The sequence below is a fragment of the Carettochelys insculpta genome, chromosome 11 (assembly GCF_033958435.1).
Source record: "Carettochelys insculpta isolate YL-2023 chromosome 11, ASM3395843v1, whole genome shotgun sequence".
Lineage (NCBI taxonomy): Eukaryota > Metazoa > Chordata > Testudines > Carettochelyidae > Carettochelys > Carettochelys insculpta.
In genome coordinates this window covers 12,446,370-12,459,179 of record NC_134147.1, presented here as the reverse complement: position 1 = coordinate 12,459,179, position 12,810 = coordinate 12,446,370, and the positions used below count along the sequence as shown (strand labels likewise).

At 49.6% G+C, this 12,810-nt stretch overlaps 1 protein-coding gene and 1 pseudogene across 3 annotated transcripts in view; one reads left to right on the top strand and one right to left on the bottom strand.

Annotated features, from left to right (window-relative positions):
• Positions 1–1,450: 1,450 nt before the first annotated feature.
• On the bottom strand, positions 1,451–1,781 carry LOC142019224 (large ribosomal subunit protein P1 pseudogene; annotated as a pseudogene).
• A 2,918-nt stretch (positions 1,782–4,699) lies between these two features.
• The window catches only part of LOC142018921 (haloacid dehalogenase-like hydrolase domain-containing 5), a 63,397-nt gene continuing 55,286 nt past the window's right edge, over positions 4,700–12,810 (top strand). For all 3 annotated transcript variants that reach the window (XR_012646962.1, XM_075005168.1, XM_075005167.1), the window contains exon 1: positions 4,700–4,783. Coding sequence is in view for 2 of the 3 variants with exons in the window: in XM_075005168.1 (XP_074861269.1) it covers positions 4,721–4,783 (63 nt within the window). In the remaining variant the exon portion in view is untranslated. The remainder of the gene's footprint in view (positions 4,784–12,810) is intronic.

The following is a 12,810-nucleotide window of genomic DNA, read 5'->3' as shown; positions in this document are numbered from 1 at the left end:
TGTGAATACATTACTTTTTTAAGGCAATAATTTGATTCCTGTATCCTAGAGGAATGTCTGTGTATGTGCCTAGGCCAAAAGGCTCAGTTATCAGATTACATTTCTTTGTTTCCAAGCTATTTTCCAAGAGTGAAGCTGGGGGTTGCTTGCAGATATCCAGATGCGTCTTCCTGGGCTTGAAGGGGGCTACATCACTTGCTGGTAGTGGCAATTACACCACAGGGTAAGGGAATCTGTTACTTTGGGGAGCTATTTTTAATCAGCTAGTTTTAAGGTTTTGTAGGCCCCCACTTTCTGCACTCGAAGTGTCAGAGTGGGGAAGCAGCCCTGACAATATATAATGCTTTACTCTCTATATCCCACTTCAACTCAGTTCCATTTTAAAGTCCTTAACAACTTAAAACGGTTCTTTATATTTTTGCTTCACTCTCTCTGAGTCAACAGCCCATTGATCGTGATCAACTGATCCAACCTGGAGCCTCAGCCAGCTGATCACTATCTCCTGGCCACTGAAGGGCAGCAGGGCTTGCACAGGCTGCCTATCAGTTGCAAGCTCCTCTCTGTTTTCACCTTAGGGGGAAGGAGATAACATGACTGTGCAAGCTGCCTGCACTTGCAGCTCCCATTGGCTGGCTCCTTGCCGATGAGAGCTGTGAGGACAGTGAAGGAGGCAGCACCTGGAGACAAGCTGGCCCCTGCTGGCCCTCGGGGGAACACAGAGATGATCCTGCTGCTGGCCACTTCTGGAATCAACATGGAGCAAGGGCAGGGAAGCAACCTGCGTGCGCACTGCTGGCCAGGGCTTATCTGTGCTAAGTGCTTCCCAGCCAGAACCTACAGCTCGCACCCCTGTCCTAGCTTTGACTCTATCCTCCCAGAGCCAGTCCTCCACATCTTCACTTGCACCCCATCCACTTCTTTGCTACTCCTACTAAACTGTGCCCCAACCTGGAGCCTCCTCCCAGAGCCAGCAACCCATGCTTCCTTCTGCACCCCAACACGGCCCCAACTTGAGCCTGCTCCTGCACCAAACTCCCTCCTAGAGCTTGCACCACTCACCCCTTCCTGCTCCTGAACTCCTTGGCCCCAGCCCAGGGCCTGCACCCCCTGTCTCAGCTCAGTGATGGAGCGGGGGAAGGGAATGGAATGGAATGGGTGGGGCTTTGGGGAAGGTGCAGGATACATTCTGGTTTGTCCTGAAATTTAAAAAGTGATTTTGGGCATAAAAATCTTGGCGACCACTGCTCCATATGCTTTGCAAATTTAATCATATTTCTGAGTCGTCACAAAGTAGCTTAATATCTGACCTTCTTTTGCCTTCATTATGATATCGAAGGATGAGAGAGCTTGAAGACCTTAATAGGATTTCTGCATTATCATTTGATCCTGTTCTACTTGCCAGAAGAGTACTTTTTTTTTTTGTTACAGATGGTACAAAATGGCAGTTTAGTCAGAGACCAAAGCCCACATCTTCATCGAATTTCTCAGATTCTTCTTTCTTTTCTTCTTCTTTCTTCTCTTCAGCAGGGGCAGCACCACCCATGAGGGCAGTGCCACCACCAGAAGCAACAGTGGCTGGAGCGCCACCAGCTCCTACATCAACAGATGAGGCTTCCAATGTCAATGCTAGCTAGAGCCTTTGCAAACAAGCCCAGCCAGAAAGGTTCAGCATTCACTCTGGCTGCTTTCATAAGCACATTAATTTTGTCTTTTGTGACGATGACCTCGTCATGGCAGAGGAGCATGGCGTAGATGCAGGTGAGCTCAGAGCTGGAGGCCATGGTTGGTTTGGCAGGGCATGGTGCTAGTTGTCAGGATGTAATGGCCTTACAGTGGATGTGATATACCTTGACTGCAGTAAAGCTTTTAAAACAGTCTCCCACAACATTCTTGCCCATAGATGAAGGAAGTATGGATTGGATCCATGGACTATAACATGGATAGAAAGCTGGCTTGACGGTCGGGCCCAATGAGTCATGGTCAGTGGCTCAATATCTGGATGGCGGTCAGTTTCAAGCGGAGTGCCCCAAGGCTCAGTTCTGGGGCCGGTGTTGTTCAGCATCTTTATTAATGACCTGGATGAGGGACTGGATTGCAGCCGCAGCAAGTTTGCCGATGACATTAAGCTAGCGGAAGAGGCAGGTACATTGTGGGGTAGAGATAGGATCCAGCGTGACCTGGATAAATTGGAGGATTGGGGCCAAAACAAATCTCATGCAGTTCAACAAGGGGAAGTGCAGAGTCCTGCACTTGGGATGGAAGAATCCCAGCCACTGTTATAGGCTGGGAACCAACTGGCTAAGCAGCAGTACAGGTGAAAGGGACCAAGAGGTTATGGTGGATGAAAGGCCGGATATGAGCAAACAGTGTGCGCTTCTAGCCAAGAAGGCCAATGGCACATTGAAGTGCATTAGAAGGAGCATTTTGAGCAGATCTAGAGAGGTTGTTGTTCCCCTCTGTTCGGCACTGGTGACACCACATCTGGAGTATTGTGTCCAGTTTTGCCCCCCAGTCCCCCAAGAATAGACATGATGTGGATGTGCTGGAGCAGGTTCAGTGGAAGGCAACAAAAATGATTAAGGGGCTGGAGCATATGACCTATGAGGAGAGGCTGAGGGATTTGGGGTTGTTTAGTTTACAGAAGAGAAGACTGAGGGGTGATTTAATAGCAGCCTTCAACTTCCTGAAGGGGAGCTCTGAAGAGGATGGAGAGAAACTGTTCTTAGTGGTGTCAGATGGCAGAACAAGGAGCTATTGTCTGAAGCTAAAGAGGGAGAGGTGTAGGTTGGATATTAGGAAAAGCTACTTCACCAGGAGGATGGTGAAGCATTGGAATGCGTTGCCTACAGAGGTGGTGGATTCTCCATCCCTAGAGGTTTTTAAGTCTCAGCTTGACAAGGTCCTGGCTGGGATGACTTGGTTGGGGTTGATCCTGCTTGGGGCAGGGGGCTGGACTTGATGACCTCTTTCGGTCCCTTCCAGCCCTCCATCCCAGACTGCTGTGAGACCCAGCACAGTCACCCCGGAAGTAGGAGCCAGGATATGGCTAGCAGCCTTGGAGCACACTGGGGAACAGCAAAACCTCCTCCCACTCCCCACCTCCTGCCTCTTTTGTAGCCAAGGGTAAGCAGAGCCCACCCCCTCCTGCCCCCAGTAACAGTCCCAGTACTGCCACAGCCCCTGAGGCAGGGGAGAAGTAGGGGCCTGGATCTCAGTCCTCAGCCCGGGGCCCTGACCCCTCTGTGGTAGTACAACCTGCAGCTGCTTAAGCCCCCTTGTGCCCATGGCAAGGATTGACAGTGGGGAGAAATTTGAGAGCACCTTGGGCTGGACCTGGAGTTCACTACATCTACACCTACCACGGTCCACAATGCGAGTTTTGTCCACCCCTCACCACATTAGTGTCGCCCTCTCCAGTCATCTCTCCACTATCACAAACAGCATCCGCCCCAATCCCCTAATCACATCCTCTTCTAATTCCCTAATAACCCCCTATTGTCACAATTTCCTCATATTGCCCCTTCTGTAATCTCCTACCAATCCCACTTGCCCCCTGTATCCCCACTCCCTAGTAATCCCCCATCTCCCCAACTTCCTACTAATCCCCCATCACCATCTCTCAAACACCCCTTTGCTAATCCCTGACCAATTCCCCGCTCTAAGCCCCAGCCCTGCCCCTGGAGTGCTACTGCGTGTCCCCTGCTTATCAGCCTCACAGACACAACCAGAATAAAAAAACTAGCACCTGCTGTGGCGGCAGGAATCACTGAGTCATTCACACAGCCTTGGCTGGGCTTTTCCATGCAGCCGCTGGGTGTGGGAGGGCAGAGGCACTGTCTGGGCCAAGAGTGTTCAGCACGTGGAATCCGGCCTGCGGAGCCAGCAGTGGTGATGTTTTTAAAAGGTGGCTGGGTGGTGCTGAATTGCGTGTGGCTCTTTAAGGAGCCATTTGCGGCTCCCGCCTCTGCTACGTGACTCCTCCTCCAGCTGCCGTACAGTGCGGCGGGGCAGAGAAAAGCATCGGGGGATGTGCACTGGAGCCGCATGCCTCTCTTTGAGCAATAGAGCTGCGGGAGTGCTGTGTGCTGCTCTGTGCACATGTCCCTCCCCAGCACTTTGGAGGGAGAAGCACCTGGCAGCAGTTGTGGCTCCAGTGAGTCATTGGCATTGGATTGTAGCAGGGGGCGAGCTCTGGAGGAGGGAAGGGGGGGATTGTGTTAAAGCAGGGGCCTAGGGGGTGCCTGTCTTTGGGGGAGGACGGATTGGGTTAAAGCAGTGGGCTGGGGGGCTTGATTCTGGGGGAGGGAAGGGGGGATTGGTTAAAGCAGGGAGTGGGGGGTTCCTGTCTTTGTGGGAGGAGGGATTGGGTTAAAGCGGGGGGCTGGGGGTGCTTGGCTCTAGGGGAGGGAAGCGGGGATTGGTTAAAGCAGGGAGCTGGGGGTTCATAGCTCTGGAGGAAGGGAGTTTGGGGATCTTGTGTGTCTGAAAATTGTGGGTCCTGGGGGTACTTTTTTTTATAAAGTACCACTTGGGGGGGAAAAAAGGGTTGAGAAACACGGGAATAGAACTCAATTTAATTGGCTTAATGGCAGGCAGGAAGGATCCAGCCATGAAACCAATTAAATTGAGTCCTGTTCTTTCAGTGTGGAAGGGTGCTGGGAGCTGCCTCTGCAGCAATGTTCCTGAGTGTATTAGGAGGTCTGGGGATAACCGCACAGCCATGGTGAGGAGGAGACAGCTCAGCAACGGAGCAACGGTGAGCAGCAGCATGCAGAGCTCCTGGGTAAGTTAACTCTGGGTTTGGAGGGAAGGTTGGGGCTGCAGGGGATTTAAGCCTGGGGGCAGGGTGGGGTGGGAGGGTGATTCTGGTTTGAGGCTATTTTGTGTTTGGCCCCTGCAACATGTAAAAAACTGTCGAGTGGCCCCTGATGTAAAAAGGTTGGACACCCCTGGTCTGGGCATATAAAGAAGGAAAGGCAAAAGGCAGAGCATACAACCCTGCTAAGAACATGGTTGTGTCCAGCACCTCCATAAAATGCTGCAGGCGTCCTCACAGTCCTAAAGCCATCACATCTGCAGCTGCTATGTCTGGTGCATGAAAGGACAAGTTAGACATGAACCTGGCTCCGACTAGCAAGAGCCGCATTTGTTCAAGCAAAAAGCCGCATGCAGCTCAAGAGCAGTGGGTTGGCCACACCTACACTATAGCAAACAAGGACATTATTCTGAAAATATATTTATTGTTCAAGCCAACTAGTCACCTATGGCTACTGGTTAGCATGTTGGATACAATGAGTGTAGAGCCTTTAGTGGTACTCACTATTAACTGTTTCTTGACTGCCGACCAACTATCCTCATTTACTTCTGCCACTTCTTCCAAATGATTAATTCCATTTTGTGTGTCTGATTTATGACTAGTTCTGCTGCTCAGTCAACTTTTCTGTTATCTCCACTTGGTGTCTCTGCCATGTTTCTGCCCAATCCCTTAGTTCTTATCATTCTCCCATCTTTTACTATATTATCCCCTGCTCCACCCACCTCCCAGTCCTCTTCTCTATTACTGTTCTGTTGAGCTCAGTCATGCTTGAGCAGTCTTATCCCAGTTGCCATCTTCCACTTATCAATGTCCGTGCCTTTCAGGAAGGCTCTGAAAGTGAAGTTAGAGGTATTTTTACAAGTGTTAAGGTAAAATGGATCAGTGCTTTCTATTTATGCTTTTCTCTTTTAAGAAAAAGGCTTTTTAATTCAATGGGATTTTTTTAAAGACATTAACATGCTATAACCCATGGAATTCAGACTGTAGAGTGAAACATGGCTAAATTCTAAAGAGATACTGGATAATTTTATGCCCACTGTTATGGGACAGGTGTACATTTTTACATCTTAATTTTAGGTAAGAATTTTGACAGATCCACATGATAATCAAACTATGGAACTATTTCCATAATCAAACTATGGAAATTTGGCCTGGATTAAATTGTTGTCAGATGGATGCACAACTGGTTAAATGACCGTACTAAAACAGTAGTGTGTTGTCAAACTGGGAGGACATATCTGTTGGAGGCTCCACATCAGTCAGTCCTGGGTCAGCTACTCATCAGTATTTTCATTAATGAATTGGCTAATACTCTTCACACATAACTAAAATGTTTGCAAGTGATAGCTTGCAAGCACTTTGGAAGACAGGATTAGAATCAAAACAATGGAGAAATTGGAGAGTTTGGTCTGAATTTCACAAGAAAAAGTTGAACAAAGTCAAATACAAAGTATTTACTTAATGCATTTTGACTTTTCTTTCCTAACCACAGAAAAGGAAGATAACTGGCTAGGTGGTGTTATTTTTGAAAAGTATCTGGGAGTGATTAGTGGATCACAAATTGAATGAGTCAACATGCAGTTGGGGGCAGGGGGAAAAGAAGCTTAGAACCATTCAAGGAAATTATCCTGTTCTTTTCATCAGTGGTGAGGTCTCAGCTGTAGCTACTGGGTCCCATTGTGAGCATCACAGTTTAGAAATGGTGTGGACAAATTAGAGACAGTGAAAAGGGAGTGGGGTTTGGAAAACCTGACACCTGTGGAAAGATTTTGAAAAAGGGTTTAGTTTGAGAAAAGATGTCAGAGAAGCCCAGACAGAAGTTGTTGACTTTTGTTAAGGACTACTATAAAGAGGATAGTAGTCAAATGTTTTTCATATCCACTGAAGGTGGGACAAGAAGTAAGGGCTTAATCTGCAGCAAGGAAAATCTAGCTTTAGATAACTTTATACAGGTAGTTAACATATGGAATAGAGTTTGCAGAATCCCCATACCTGAAAGCTTTTAAAAACAGGTGGACAAATTCTTGTCAGGGATGTTCTACATTTATTTGACTTATTTGATGACTTCCTGCATGGGGCTTACTAGATGACTTCTTGAGGGTTTTTCCAGCCAGACATGTCTATGATTCTATTAGGTGTCAGGTCTAATTTTAGATATGTCTTGCAAATATTTGCATGAACCACTGGCAACATGAGTTATCTTCATGTGTCAGCTGGTACACAGAATAACATGTTTCTCTCCCCACACACCCTTTACCACCCTTCTCATTGACTTCTGCACCTGAAGTAGAAGAGGTCTTTGGCGTAGATGTAAAAGCTGTGGGCTTAAACCGTGCTGATGACCATTATAGGAATTTCTTTCATTCTCAGGCTACATCTACACGTGCACGCTACATCGAAATAGCTTATTTCGATGAATAACGTCTACACGTCCTCCAGGGCTGGCAACGTCGACGTTCAACTTCGACGTTGGGCAGCACCACATTGAAATAGGCGCTGCGAGGGAACGTCTACACGCCAAAGTAGCACACATCGAAATAAGGGTGCCAGGCACAGCTTCAGACAGGGTCACAGGGCGGACTCAACAACAAGCTGCTCCCTTAAAGGGCCCCTCCCAGACACAGTTGCACTAAACAACACAAGATCCACAGAGCCGACAACTGGTTGCAGACCCTGTGCCTGCAGCATGGATCCCCAGCTGCCACAGCAGCAGCCAGAAGCCCTGGGCTAAGGGCTGCTGCACATGGTGACCATAGAGCCCCGCAGGGGCTGGAGAGAGCGTCTCTCAACCCCTCAGCTGATGGCCGCCATGGTGGACCCCGCTATTTCGATGTTGCGGGACGCGGATCGTCTACATGTGCCCTACTTCGACGTTCAACTTTGAAGTAGGGCGCTATTCCCATCCCCCATGGGGTTAGCGACTTCGACATCTCGCCGCCTAACGTTGATTTCAACTTCGAAATAGCGCCCAACACGTGTAGCCGTGACAGGCGCTATTTCGAAGTTGGCGCCGCTACTTCGAAGTAGCGTGCACGTGTAGACGTGGCCTCAGTCACTCTTCCTCTCTCTTTCACACACAGACAGAGGACAGAAGGTTGGGAAGTGGGGAGGGCTCAAGGCAGGGCATGGGATGCAAAAGTCAAGGCAAATGGGAGGTGCAGAGGTTGGAGCAGGGGGCTCAGGACAGGGGGCTAGGAGGTGGAGGGGGTTATCGGAGCCTCCTATGGCAGTGAGGGTGGCACTGCTCTTGCAGCAGCTCCTCCCCTGGGAGGGGAGTATCTGGTATTGTGCCTTGTTGGATGGGGGCTAAGGCTCTGTGGGCTGGCCAGCTGCCTCCCTGGCCTTCTGGCAGTTTGATGGAAGGCTGCACTCTGAGGGCAAACCCTGGCCTGCTGCTATGACCCTGGCCTCCAGCTGCGCTCTGAGGGCAAACCCTGGCCTCCAGCTGCCCTCCACTCCCATTCCGGGCCTGCAGCCTGTCAGGGAGGGGGCAGCACTCTGGGGGCAAGCCCTTGCCTGCTGCTGCCCCCGCACCCCTAGCCTGTGGCTGCACCCAGGGGAGCTTTGCTTGGGTCAGTGCCCTCCCCTCCTGCTGCAGTTGGTCTTACTGGGCAAAGCTGTGAAGGCTTCCACTTGTCTTCAGCAGCTCCTTCCATCCTGCAGCCTTTTGGGCAGGACTCTCTGGGATCCGGTCGGGCTCCGGGGGCCTTCCCTAGCCTCAAGTGTCCCTTCTAGCCTACAGGCGATCTGGGAGGAGGGGGGTAGGCTCTGGGGGCTACCCCTCCGCAGCCCCCCTCAGTTTGCAGGCTGTTGAGGCTGTGTCCCCCTCCAGCTGCCCTCCATGGTCCGCAGGCTTTTTTGGGGGAGGGGAGTGGGCAGGCTCCAGAGGGCTGCAATCCTTCCTGCTACCCCCATTACCTGCAGAGTGTCTGAGGGGCAGGATAAGCTTTGGGGGCTGCTTCCCCTCCCGCTGCCTCCCTCCGCAACCTGCCTGGAGGAGGCAGGCTTCTGTCAGCAGCTTCCCCTATAGCAGCCCCCATGATCTGCAGGCTGTCTGTGTGAGGGGAGTGCTGGGGTCTGCCCGCAGCCACCAGTGCCCCCTCCCATGGCCTGCAGGCTGTCTGGGAGCTGACCCCCTCCACTACAGCTGGCAGGCTCTTGGATTGAGGCATGGGCGCCACTTACCCAGTCTTTGTGGAAGGCAAGATGGCAGAACCACAGTCTGCTGGCCACTCCCTTGGTACTGCAGCTGTCCCCAGTGGCCACTCTCCGATTTTCCTTTCTATGTCCCTTCCTTTCTCCTCCATCCTTCCTCTGCCCTATCCCTTTCCTCAAACAGCCCCTTGCTTGTCACTTCCCATTTTCCAGGTACACCCAAACGCTGGCCTTGGTTTAAGCTAGGGTAAGAGTCAGTGACATGCCAGATATGATGGTCCTAACTTTTATGGTTTGGGAGTAGTTCTTGAACAAATGGACTCTCAGAAGCACAGAGACACATGCTGTCTATGTAATATATATAAGCTGCGTCTACACGTGCACGCTACTTCGAAGTAGCGGCACTAACTTCGAAATAGCGCCCGTCGCGGCTACACGCGTCGGGCGCTATTTCGAAGTTAACTTCGACGTTAGGTGGCGAGACGTCGAAGTCGCTAACCTCATGAGGGGATCGGCATAGCGCCCTACTTCGACGTTCAACGTCGAAGTAGGGACCGTGTAGACGATCCGTGTCCCGCAACGTCGAAATTGCCGGGTCCTCCATGGCGGCCATCAGCTGGGGGGTTGAGAGATGCTCTCTCTCCAGCCCCTGCGGGGCTCTATGGTCACCGTGGGCAGCAGCCCTTAGCCCAGGGCTTCTGGCTGCTGCTGCGGCAGCTGGGGATCCATGCTGCAGGCACAGGGTCTGCAACCAGTTGTCGGCTCTGTGTATCTTGTGTTGTTTAGTGCAACTGTGTCTGGGAGAGGCCCTTTAAGGGAGCGGCTTGCTGTTGAGTCCGCCCTGTGACTGTGTCTGCAGCTGTGCCTGGCACCCTTATTTCGATGTGCGCTACTTTGGCGTGTAGACGTTCCCTCGCAGCGCCTATTTCGATGTGGTGCCGCGCAACGTCGAAGTTGAACGTTGACGTTGCCAGCCCTGGAGGACGTTTAGACGTTATTCATCGAAATAGCCTATTTCGATGTTGGCTTCACGTGTAGATGTAGCCATAGTGACAGGATGAGGCCAGTGGAGTAACTTATAAGGGGGAAAGCAGTTGCAAAAAGCAGAAACAGCCCTGGCAATCAGGCAGAGTGGGAGCAGCCAGGGAAGAGGCTGCTATAAATCAGTTAGTGCTAGCTGGTCCCACTTGAGGCTGCCCACCCCCTTTTAAAAATCTTCCTCCAGTAGGGAGTGGGGAGAGAGTGGAAAAGCCATTCTGCTCCATGCCATTCAAACAAGCAAGGAGAAAATTAGAGAGTGGTGCAGGCAAATAACAGCAACATGAGTAACAGCAGGGCAGGTGAGAAGCTCCTGCAGGGCGTGTTTGGGGCTCCCTGCCCCTAGTAACCTCAGGGCTCAGCCAAAGGCTGGTGGGACTGGGTACTCAGCCCCACCAACTGCTACCTGCTGCCCTTGGAGTCAGAGACTGAAATCCGAGCCCTGGCAATGGCAAGAAGGCCACATACCACAGGACTATGGACTGAGAGCACACACATGCATGCACGTACGCATGCACACACATGCAAAGCAAATTGACCCAGCATTGCTTGGGTATTGAAGTGAAATCAGGCTTGTGTTGTTTTTGTTTGGGGAAAAATAAAAGGAAAAAGCATATGGTTTATGCAAATGTTTTGGGGGAGCTAACTGCGTGGTGAGTTGTGGGGAGGGAGCAAAGCTCCACCTGCACAGCACTGTGGCTGAGCAGTAGTGGGGAAGGAGTCTGGAGTCGGGGGCTCTTAGCTCTCTGGAGGGTGGAGAGCCTGTTCTCCATCAGATCACTCTTTTCCTGCTGTGGCCACCCCCAGTTATCCTTCTGCAGTATCACTGTTCCCTGTGCTCGCTGACCTCAGTGGTGAGTCTGAACTCTGTTATTCTTCTTCTCAGTGCTCCTCTCTTTCCATGTTCTGGGGAAGCCTGGGATTTCTAACATTTCCTACTTGCCAGGTGCAAACAAACCCGACCTTGGTTTAAGTTAGGGTGAAAGGAAGCTCTATACCAAATTTTGTGTTTGTAGCTCTTACACTTTAAGATGTGTTCTTGAACAAATGTAGCACCAGCAGACAGGTAGACACCCTCTAAAAATATCTAGTAGGTACTAGGTAGGTGGTAGAAGTAGGCATCCTTCGATCCCGAGGGATCATGGGTTTGCGCCCCAGTTGGACTGATTCGAGCAGCGTCTTTTGTGGCTGTGCAATCCAATCCAGGAGTGGCAGTCCTTCCTGCACTGTGAGCAGCAGTAGGCAGATGTCGCTTTGGTATCAAGGTACTACAGAGTGTAAAACAATAATATATAAAGTGTGTGCATAACAGACCCTGGAGCAATTGTTACAATTATTTTTTATTGCGTAACATTTTATTTATCAGTTTGGAGGCTTGATAACTTACATTTGTTTTACTGTTGATTTTTTTTATTGTTCACATTAGTTAATAGGACTTTAAGAATCTGGCTTTGTAGACTTTGTAAGTTTGGGAGGCTGAGCAACATCTTTCCTATGGATTCAGAGAGTGGAAAACCCTACTTTGTCTAAGTTCCAAAAGGTCAGAACATTACTTAATTAACTTGTCTTTCCAGACCTCAAGCCTCACTCTTAAAACTATAAAACTAACACGTACAGTGCTCAGATACCTCAGGGCGTTGCCAGTGAGCTACAGTGCTTTTCAGAAGTTAATCTGTGTTGCATGGAATTGGGCCCTGAGTCTGCTTGGATTTTCTAAATGAGAACTCCTGGAACAGTGGCCAAAATTGACAAGTGTTGGTGTAATTTACACACTGGAGGTGCAAAGTCTGTCCAAAACCACTTTAAAAAAATGCATGATTTTTCATGGGGAGTCCAAGTCAGGTGTTTGAATTTTAGTAGTGGCAGTGCTATGAAGATAGCCTCTGAGCATTAGTATAACATACATCTGTAACAGTAGTGGAAGTGGAGAATAGAAAGACACAGAAGGAGAAAGTATTGGAGGGGTAGCCATGTTAGTCTGGATCTGTAACAGCAATGAAGGCTCCTGTGGCACCTTATAGACTAACAGTAAACTTTTGAGCATGAGCTTTCGTGAGCACAGACTCACTTCGTCAGCTCACGAAAGCTCATGCTCAAAACTTTACTGTTAGTCTATAAGGTGCCACAGGACCCTTCGCTGCTGTTACAGAAGGAGAAGGGTGGCTGGAGCTAGGAAATGGGAGAAAGGCAGAAAAAGATAAATAGGGAGTATAAGATGGTTGGGCAGGATAAAAGCAAGGAGGCAGAATCTACAAAAACAAAGTGAAGTAAAATGGCAAATATGTGAAGGCGGAGAAGCACCAATGAATGTCAGAGTGATTAAACAGGTAGACAGAGAGGAAATGGCAGAAAAGACAAAATAAAAAATATAGATACCAAGCTCCACCAGATGATGTGCAAAAAGCTACGATGTAAAAAAGTAAAATACAAGTGTGGCTTCTGCTTTGAACCCCATTTTGACGAGTAGACACCCTGGTCAGAAATGACTTGATCAGATCAGTTTGCAGGTGCTTGGATGCTAGCTATGGCTGACATAAACTGCAAGGCAGGGGGAAGCAGTCGAGTAGCACTTTAAAGACTAACAAATAATTTATTAGGTGGTGAAATTTCATGGGACAGACCCACTTCTTCAGACCATAGCCATACCAGAACAGCCTCAATATTTAAGGCACAGAGAACCAAAAATAGTTATCAAGGCTGATAAATCACAAAAATTGTAATCAAGGTGGGCAAATCAGAAGAGGACTGTGGGGGGAAGTCAAGAGTCAGATAAAACAAAATATGTAGAAGAGTCGTTATAA